The 10,911-nt window shown below is 42.8% G+C and overlaps 1 protein-coding gene across 1 annotated transcript; it reads left to right on the forward strand.

Moving 5' to 3' along the window:
• Positions 1-1,166: 1,166 nt before the first annotated feature.
• On the forward strand, positions 1,167-10,205 carry LOC144694100 (extracellular calcium-sensing receptor-like). Its single transcript, XM_078564459.1, is given in 6 exon segments — positions 1,167-1,301; positions 4,098-4,140; positions 4,143-4,927; positions 6,476-6,703; positions 7,914-8,037; positions 9,289-10,205. Coding segments are annotated over 6 exon segments (2,232 nt in total).
• Positions 10,206-10,911: the final 706 nt, after the last annotated feature.

Genomic DNA, 10,911 nt, shown 5'->3' on the forward strand with positions numbered 1-10,911 from the left:
TCTTATACTTACAAAGCTACCCCACCACCCTTTCCTTCCTGCCTGTCTTTTCAAAAAGTCACGGACCCCTGAATATTTAGTTTCCAGCTTTGATCTCCTTGTAACCATATCTCCATAATGTAGCCACTAACCTCTATTTGTGCCATTGATTCATTTATTTTGCTCTGAATCCCATGTGTTTTTAATTAAAGAGCCATTAATTTTGCCTTTTTACCATTTTTCCCCTTTTGGCCCTATCTGCTGCTTTTTTTTATGCTTGTACACTCTGTCCCTTCCTGTCCCACTCCAGGTATTATTATCTAAATAGCTGCCCTGCTATTGTAAGCCTACATTTCCCCTCTCCAGAACCCTCCCTCCTCTATTTAGTTTAAAGCCCTCCCTACAGCCCTAGTTATTCAATTCGCCAGGACACTGGTCCCCGCACGGTTCAAGTGAAGCCCGTCCCACCGGAACAGCTCCCTTCTACCCCAGTACTGGTGCCAGTGCCCCATGAACTGAAACCCCATTCCTCCCACACCAATCTTTGAGCCACACATTTAACTTCTTGACTTTATTTACCCCATGCCAGTTTTCCCATCGTTCAGGCAGTAATCCTAAGACCTTGGAAGTTCTGCTTTCTAATTTAGCTCCTAACTGTTCAAATTCTTTCAGCAGAACCTCCTTTCTAGTCCTATCAATGTCATTGGTACCTACATGGACGGCAACAATTGGATCCCTCCCTTCCCACTCCAAATTCCTCTCCAGCCCTGAGGAGATGTCCTTAACCCTGGCACCGGGCAGGCAACACAACCTTCGGGACTCATGCTCACGGCTGCAGAAAACAGCATCTATTCCCCTAAATATACCGTCCCCTACCGCTACTACGTTCCTATTTCCTCCCCGCACTTGAATGGCTCCCTGTACCGCGGTGCCGTGGTCAGATCACTAATCCTCCCTGCAATCCCCACTCTCGTCCACACGGCTTGCAAGAACCTTGTAACTGTTGGGCATTTGCAGTGGCCGAGTCTCCTCGAATGCAACCTCTTGGGTCCCCACACCTGCCTTACCTGCAGTCACACCCTCCAGTCCCTGATCACAGACCAAATGTGAATGACCTAATCTAATGGGTGTGACCACCTCCTGGAGCAAAGTGTCCAGGTAACTTCCCCCCTCCCTGATGTGACGCAATGTCGGCAGCTCAGACTCCAGCTCCTCAACTCAGATCAGAAGTTCCTCGTGCTGCAAACATTTACTACAGACGTGTTCACTTGGATAGCCTTGGAGTCCAGCAGCAACACATCGCCCATCCTGCCATCAATATCGTATTTTATTTAATTTATTAATTAATTACTTTAGTATCCCTGCTCTTTACACTTTATTGTAATTAATTTTTTTACACCAGTATCAATCTTGTGCTTAACAAGCTCGAGGATACCCTCCATCGTGTTGTGTGGCACTACCACCGTGCTAAATGGGATCGATTTCGAACAGATGTGGCAACTCAAGACTGAGCGTCCATGAGGTGCTGCGGGCCATCAGCAGCAGCAGAATTGTACTCAAACACAATCTGTAACCTCATGGCCCGGCATATCCCCCACTCTACCTTTACCATCAACCCTGGTTCAATGAAGAGTGCTGGAGGGAATGCCAGTAGCAGCACAAGGCTTACCTAAAAATAAGGTGTCAACCTGGTGAAGCTATAAAATAAGACTACTTGCATGCCAAACAGCATAAGCAGCAAGTGATATACAGAGCTAAGCGATCCCACAACCAACGGATCAGATCTAAGCTCTGCAGTCCTGCCACATCCAGTCGTGAATGGTGGTGGGCAATTAAACAATTCACTGGAAGAGGAGGCTCCACAAATACCCCCATCCTCATTGATGGAGGAGCCCAACACATCAGTGCAAAAAATAAAGCTGAAGCATTCGCAACAATCTTCAGCCAGAAGTGCCGAGTGGATGATCCATCTCGGCCTCCTCCAGAGGACCCCAGCATCACAGATGCCAATCTTCAGCTAATTCAATTCATTTCCCATGATATCAAGAAACGGCTGAAGGCACTGGATACTGCAAAGGCCATGGGACCTGACAACATTCCGGCAATTGTACTGAAGACTTGTGCTCCAGAACTTGCCGCACCCCTAGCCAAGCTGTTCCAAAACAGCTACAACACTGGAATCTACCCAACTATGTGAAAAATTGCCCAGGTATGTCCTGTACTCAAAAAGCAGGACAAATCCAACCCAGCCAATTACTGTCCCATCAGTCTACTCTCCATCATCAGTAAAGTAATGGAAGGGATCATCAACAGTGCTATCAAGCAGCACTTGTTTTGCAATAACCTGCTCACTGAAGACCAGTTTGAGTTCTGCCAGGGTCACTCAGCTCCTGACCTCGTTAGAGCCTTGGTTCAAACATGGACAAAAGAGCTGAGCTCCCGAGGTGAGGTGAGAGTGACTGCCCTTGACATCAAGGCAGCATTTGACAAAGTGTGGCATCAAGGGGCCCGAGCAAAACTGGAGTCAATAAGAGTCAGGGGGAAAACTCTCAGCTGGCTGGAGTCATACCTAGCACAAAGGAAGATGAATGTGGTTGTTGGATGTCAGTCATCTCAGCTCCAGGACATCACTGCAGGAGTTCCTCAGGGTAGTGTCCTTGGCCCAACCACCTTCAGCTGCTTCATCAATGGCCTTCCTTCCATCATAAGGTCAGAAGTGGGGATGTTCGTTGATGATTGCACAATGTTCAGCAGCATTCGTGGCCCCTCAGATACTGAAGCAGTCTATGTCCAAATGCAGCAAGACCTGGACAATATTCAGGCTTGGGCTGACAAGTGGCAAGTAACATTGATGCCACAGAAGTGCCAGGCAATGACCATCTCCAACAAGAGAGAATTTAACTATCACCTCTTGGCATTCAATGGCATTACCATCACTGAATCCCCCACTATCAACATCCGGCAAGTTACCATTGACCAGAAACTGAACTGGACTAGCCATATAAACACTGTGGCTACAAGAGCACCAGAGCCCAGGGATCCAGTGGCAAGTAACTCACCTCCTGACTCCCCAAAGCATGCCCACCATCGACAAGACTCAAGTCAGGAGTGTGATGGAATACTTCCCACTTGCCTGGATGAGTGCAGCTCCCACAACACTCAAGAAGCTGGACACTGTCCAGGACAAAGCAGTCCACTTGATTGGCATCACATCCACAAATATTCACTCACTCCACCACCGACACACAGTAGCAGCAGTGTGTACTATCTACAAGATGCACTGCAGGAATTCACCAAGGCTCCTTAGACAGCACCTTCCAAACCCATGACCACTACCATCTAGAAGGACAAGGGCAGCAGATAGATGGAAACACCACCTCCTGGAAGTTTCCCTCCGAGTCACTCACCATCCTGACTTGGAAATATATTGCCATTCCTTCACTGTCGCTGGGTCAAAATCCTGGAACCCCCTCCCTGGTGATCAGAGTGTTTGTTCGTGTAAATGTTGTGGGAATTAATTAGGGTACGCTTTTGTAACTTGCTAGTTTTACTTGGTTGAGGATTGTCACATGTGCAAAGGAAGAAAAGAAAATCAATCATTGCAGAACTAAATTCAATTGATCTGTGCAGCTCTGAAGGACAAGAGTAACCTGACTCCCTGACTTGGTAGTGGATGTGGGTTTGGAGAGTGCTGAATGACAGTGCTGAAGAGGAGACAATTTAGAACATTGAGATTCCAATCTATCCCTTCTCCCAAGTTAACATAGTGCGACTTAAACAGAATTACACAGAATATATAGCACAGTAACAGGCCAATCGGCCCAATAGGTCAATGCCTGTGTTAATGTTTTACATGAGCTTTCTCCTTTTTTCTTCATATCACCATACCAACATATCCTCTATTCCTTTCTCCCTCATGGTCTTAACTAGTTTCCCTTTGCATCCATACTAGTTGCATCAACTATTAATCTCTGGGTAAAAATATCTCTTAAATTTCTTTCAACAATTTCTAATGTGGTCTCTGCATCTGCATTCGTACATTGTCCTAGTATTAGTTCCATTCTCATTTCTCAATTTTTTATGAAACATTGCATAACTTTGATTCTTTTCCCCCACAGGTCAGCTACTTCTCATCTTGTACCTGTCTCAGTAACAGAAACAAATTGTTTTCAGAACAATGCCAAGCGATGCTCACCGGGCTCGAGGTGTTGTTTGACTGGTGCAGCGGTTCGGCTGGACCTGGGTTGGATCAATCGTAGGTGATGATGACTATGGCCATAATGCAATTCAAGCATTCAGTGATGAAGTCAGGAAACTTGGTGTCTGCATCGCTTTTACTGAAGTCCTTTCAAAAGTGCACTCCAGGCGAAAGATACTTCAAATAACAGAAACCATTAAGACATCTACTGCGAGGGTCATTGTCATGTTCGCCATTGAGGGAGATGCATACCCTTTAATCAGAGAAGTTGTAAAGCAAAATATCACTGGGAGACAATGGATAGCGAGTGAGGCCTGGGTTACATCTGCTTTGATTGCAACCAAAGAAAATTTCCTGTCTTTGAGCGGGACAATAGGATTTGCAATTCACAGAGCAGAAATTCCAGGCCTGAGAAGTTTCCTTCTTCAATCCCATCCTTTCAAAACTCCGAATAATCTCTTTGTGAATGAATTGTGGGAAACAATATTTAAATGTTCTTTTGAGATTGCAGTTGAACAGAAAGGGCAGCCAGCATCAATGTTATCTCAGAGAAAATGCACTGGATCAGAAGAGCTAAACAATACTTACAACATATATTCCGATGTTTCAGAATTAAGAATTTCATATAATGTGTACAAAGCAGTGTACATGATAGCTCATTCTCTTCACAATTTACATTCATGTGAAAATGGTAAGGGCCCCTTTGATAATCAGACTTGCGCCAACACCTTCGACTTCCAACCTTGGCAGGTAAAGTATTTTATGAATTGCAAAACAATTTAAAATCTATAAAGTTCAACTGTGTTATAGGTTCATGGATCATGTCAACACTGAGCTTCAAAAAAAGAGAAGATAAATTAAGATAGGAAATCAGCAAGCAATAACTTTTTTTCCCTTTATTCTTCCATGGGATGTGGGTGCCACTGGCAGGGCCAACATTTGTTGCCCATCCCTAATTGCCTTTAAATTGAGTGACTTATGAGGCCAGTTCAGAGTCAACCACAATACTGTGGGTGTGGAGTCACATGTAGACCAGAGCAAGTAAGGATGGCATTTTTCCTTCCCTAAAGGGCATTAGTGAACTTGATGAGTTTTTACAACAATCAATGATAGCTGCCATGGTCACCATTACTAAGACTAGCTTTCAATTCCAGGTTTCTTAATTTAAATTCCATGGTGGGATTTGAACCCATGCACTCAGACCATTAGCCTGGGCCTCTGGATTAGTAGTCAAGTGGCTTTACCACTGCTCCACCATCTTCCCCTAATCTTCAGGCACTTATACTGGGATCATAGATGCTGATGCCCTCAGCTCCTGACCCAGCCAGAGATTTCAGAGTTATCAACAGGGCACCTCACTTGAATAGGGTTGCTGGGCATGTACTGATTTGCATCGTGAGGCAGGAAAATCCAGAGCATTGCCACCATCAAGGAGAGTGCCCCGTGTCTTCTCTCTCCAAGACTCAACCATCTCTCCTTTGACTCCCATGTAAAGGGAAAGGGGCACAATTCAAATTTGCTTGCTTTTTAATGACTGGTCAGATGGGTCTAATGGTCTTTACCTGTTACTAAAGCCAAATTAGTTTGTCATTTAGTTAACAGAAATGCCACAATGTTTGTAGTCCCACACATCGAAGTCAATGTAAAAGAAAAATCGGAGAGAATTTAATGCCCACAGAGTTGAGTTCAGAATGGGGTGGTGGTGGACATGATAAAAGTCCCCCACCCCACTATTGCTTCCAACTCCCCTCCCCACATTTGCTGGTGACCCCTCCTGCAACCCAATCCCTCCCACACTCACCTCTATCTTGGGATGTAGCATTGATCCTCAAGGTAGGCCTGAATGTTGTGCCAGCAGTTCTCACGATACCTGGTGGCACTGCTGGCACTGGGGAGCTGCCAGCCCCTGGTTTTCCAATAACTCTTGGGAGCAGGATTTCTTCCCTGTTTTGGAGTTTATTGCATGGTAAGACCTACGATGCCCAAGTAAGTGCTTGATTGCCTGGTAGTTGTGTCGGGCCTCTCAAAGAGAAGCTCTCCAACTGATGGGTGAGAACCCCATCGCACACCTTAAATTCCACCCATTGTGTGAGGTGTCAGATGGGCTGTTGATTTGCTATCACCCATTTTGTGTAGCGTCGCGAGAACCCCCTCTGTCACTGCAAAGTTATATCAATAAAGATGAAATTTGAAATAATGAATCTACTATGCAAAGTAAAACTGATGGTTTATGGTTACTTTGTTGGGTAGTACTTTAATAATGTTGACAGATGTCATAACCTCTAAATTTTCACTAAGCTCTTACATTACTTGAAAGAAGTGAGATATGCCAGTAAATCGGGAGAAGAGAACTATTTTGATGAGAATGGTGACATTGTTGCAACATATGATGTTGTGAAGTGGCAGAAGAATGAAGATGGCTCTGTCAAATTTGTACACGTGGGTCATTTTGATTCAGCTACAGATTCAGGCCAAGATCTTGTGCTAAATGAAAAGACTATCATCTGGACTGGTGGAAAGGCTGAGGTAAATCACTGCACATATTTGTCTATTTTGAAGGCTTGTTATTATCATTACCAATATACAGAGTAAATTTGTGATTTTCATCAGATCTAGGATCCGAAGTATGTTTTCCACCAGCAGCAGTCATTTTAATTCTACTGGCTCCACAAGTTAAACTTGTAGAACCTTCAGGTACCTTGAATAAACTAACTCTAAAAACTGGTTGGACAGTTTCTCGATGAGATGTAAATGCAAGCAATTCGATCACCTCCAATGCTTATCATCAGATGCGTTTAATATCTAGAATGAATCATTGCAAAAAATACGAATGACACTTACTGACTTTTGTAATCACCTTGCAGAAAATCTGCTCTGGTTCTTCTGTGTTGGTAATGCTGGCTGGTTATACCAACATAATCTGTACAAGATCAGCCAAATTAGTGCAAAAATTGAAAAATTTGAAAGGTAGTGAGTTACACCCAAAGCTATTTACACTAGTGTTTTCCACAATCATTTATGCCGATTCATGATTCAATTCAACTGAAATAAGGCTCTGCCCATAAAACTGACCATGTTTCCAGGTTGAAATTGCAAGTCTCCGTAAATTGTATCGGTTTGGGAAGGTCTTTAAATTGTGTTCTGTTTCTTGGGTGCACAGGCAGCAGCAAGTATATTTTGAATGTTTATGCTTAACAAAAAAGAAGCAATTTGCTAAGAAACTGACTAATGTATGCCAACAAAACCAATTAATGGTTCAGCCTAGTTTTTGGGAGTCATTTTCAGTTATTTTAAATCAGGTTACTTGCAGGACTGGACACGTGATCAAAAATTACTTATTTTATGTGAAAGGTAAATAAAAACCATTACATTCTATCATGTTGCCCAATTGCATCGGTTCATGGATGATTTTCCATTTCTGATTGTACAATTTTAGCAGTAACTTGAAGTGTAACCCAATAGGACAATTTTAAAGACATTTCGGGGGCGATTTCACAACTGTGCCCAAAACAGAAATTCCACCCAGTAGTGGCTAAAGTGGGAGCATTTCATCTGATCTCTACTCCCAGTGAAATGATAGTGCATTTTTTTATTTCGCCAGGCACAGCAAACATATCTTACAATGTCAGCAACAGACTGCAACCAGAGGAAATCTCCCCACACAATTGCTAGAATTTACTCGGCTCCTCATTATGAAATTGCACACACACTTTGTTCTTCCTCATTAATATGTCAGGTCCCAGAGTCATTGTGCAGTAAAAGTTGCCCCCCTGGAACAAGGAAAGCAATTCAAAATGGGGAACAGATCTGCTGCTTTGACTGTCTACCATGTGCTGATGGTGAAATTAGTAATGAAACAGGTATATATGTTTATCTTATGATTTTATGTTACCATGGTTAGGCTTGAAAAGAATTCTTCGCTTCAGCTCATTGGATAAGAGGGGAGATGAGAGAATGCTTATTTTGCAATGAATTGTTATGACCTGGAATGCCCTGCCTGCAAGGCTGGTGGAAGCAGATTCAATAGTAACTTCCACGATGGAATTAGATACATAGGGGAAAAGAAAAATCTGCAAGGTTTTGGGAAGCGAGCAGGGGAGCAGTTAACTGAATAACTTTTTCCAAGAGCCGACACAGGCACAACAGGCCAAATGTTCTCCTTCTGCACTGTACAATACTTCACTTCTAACTATGACACAATGGATAAATGCAGTGCAATGCTGCATGGCACTGACTCATACAGGCTAGAGAGGCCTAGAGGTTGACTTGTTGAGTTAGTTCATCACAGCCAGGACAGCAACATGGATGCTACTGTTAGCTTCAGTACATTAGAACTAAGAAAGACACAACTGGTAAGCACTCCTGGTCAAAATCACAACCCAGCCACCCATGTCAGAAGTTCATACATAGGATGCCTTTTGAGTGCCAGCTTAGATTCAGTCGGTTATCTCACCTATAGTCATAGCCCGTGCTCACACATTATGAATAGTAACTTGGGAGCTTCAAGTGAAGCTGACTGTTCAAATCCCATCCTTCTACCCTTGTCACTATATCCTTCAATATTCTTATCCTTCAAATACAAATCCAATTCTATTTTAAGTAATATAATGTAGTATTCAGAATAATATTATTTTAAACCAGGTTTTGAATCAAGTCTGGGCTTGGATAATATATTTTTCACTTGGTCAGTGTATGAGACATTTTCCTAGTGGACCTGTGTCTGCTGTCCTGCACACCCTTCCCTAAATCAGCTCAAACTGACAGCACAATAGCAATCGGAGATGTCACAAACACAGAAAAGGCAATGTGTTTCTTTGCAATACAATGGAGCACATAATAGGCATAGGATCAGGACAAAGGGAGCTTTATTGTATACTATACCTGACCTGGGACAACCTGATGCTGGAATTGAGTGCTCAAAAAGGAAACATATTGTATTTCCCAGCTTTAAGGTCACACACTTGTTAAAACTAATTAAAATAGACTCAAATTATTCCATTGGACTGAAATAAATCCAAGAAAGAAAAATAAGGAAAATGTTTAAATGTGTGTAAACTAATGTTGTCGTGGATTGCAAGCTGTTTCTAAATCTTTTTTTTCAATTTTCTTAGATTCACTAAACTGTATCCCATGTGCACTGGAAGACTGGCCCAATCCACGAAGGAATGAATGTTTCCCTAAAGAAATTGAGTTCCTCTCATTTGAAGAGGCAATGGGAATCACACTGACAACTATGTCCTTGCTTGGAATGGCCAGCACAGTGTCTGTTGCAGGGGTCCTCTGGTATTACAGGAAGACTCCGATCGTTCAAGCCAACAATTCCGAACTCAGTTTCCTTCTTCTCTTCTCATTGATGTTGTGTTTCCTGTGCTCGTTGACCTTTATTGGCCGACCATCAGTGTGGTCCTGCATGCTGAGGCACACACTGTTTGGGGTTAGTTTTGTTCTCTGCATCTCGTGTGTGCTGGCCAAAACCCTGGTTGTACTGATGGCGTTTAAAGCCACACTTCCTAACAATAACATGATGAAATGGTTTGGGACTCTGCAGCAAATCCTCAGCGTCCTTCTCTGCACGCTTGTCCAAGTTGTAATCTGTGTTGTCTGGCTTCTTGTGACCTCACCATTTCCAGTAAAGCAGACCAAATATTACAAAGAGAAGATTATTTTTGAGTGTGATTTGGGCTCAGTGACAGCATTCTGCTGTGTGCTGGGTTATATCGGCTTTCTGTCCCGCATGAGCTTTGTTCTTGCATTCTTAGCTCGAAAGCTGCCAGATAATTTCAATGAGGCCAAGTTCATCACCTTTAGCATGCTGATTTTCTGTGCAGTTTGGTTGACCTTTATCCCAGCCTACGTCAGTTCTCCTGGGAAATACACTGTGGCTGTTGAGATCTTTGCCATTTTGGCATCGAGCTTTGGTCTGCTTATCTGCATATTTGCTCCAAAATGTTATATAATCCTATTAAAACCAGAAAGAAACACTAAGAAATATCTTATGGGTAAAACATGTCCCAAAAAGTCAACCTAAATTCACATTTCTCCTTATATAAGTTACATGTTTCCTACAATGTTATGCACTGTGCAGGTGGGTGGGGAATGTAGACTGTATTGCAAAATTGCAAATTTGTTTCCAAAGAATAGAAGATTCTTGCATGTGCTCCACAGAGCAACCTTTACCTTTAGAATGATACTATACAACCGCCGATGCTGAATTTTGAGGGCCTTTATTGTAGCACATGTTCTGGTTAATTTAAGATGACCATCCTTCCTGGGACAGCAAGGCAATGGGGTAAGCATTTATCTGTTTGACCTGTGTAACAATATTCTATACTCATTGGTGAAATCATCCTCTATTTGGTTTCCCTACTGAAATCATAAATCATAACTTGCAAATCTTCCCTGCATTGGCAGCTATTGAGTCACTTTGGCACATTACTATAGGGAAATTAAGTGAGGAGCACAGGCTCTTAAGAGAGTCGGCCCAATTTTTCCTTCCCAATTCAGATAATAGCCAAAATAATCTCTCGGATTCCTTTAAAGCATTCCTCTCCACCCGATTTTCCTATCGTCTCTGCATTCAGGCAATCCACCATCTCCAACTACAAGAGCAGGACAATCGGCACCATTCTGTAAGAATCTGACTGATTTTCTAAACCCAGCTATCAGATAAATTTTTACACCAATGTTAGCAGGTAGTTAAACCCTAACATGCAATCTTATGCCTTCAAATCCAG

The sequence above is a fragment of the Cetorhinus maximus genome, chromosome 19, assembly GCF_964194155.1.
Source record: "Cetorhinus maximus chromosome 19, sCetMax3.hap1.1, whole genome shotgun sequence".
In the NCBI taxonomy this organism is placed as follows: domain Eukaryota; kingdom Metazoa; phylum Chordata; class Chondrichthyes; order Lamniformes; family Cetorhinidae; genus Cetorhinus; species Cetorhinus maximus.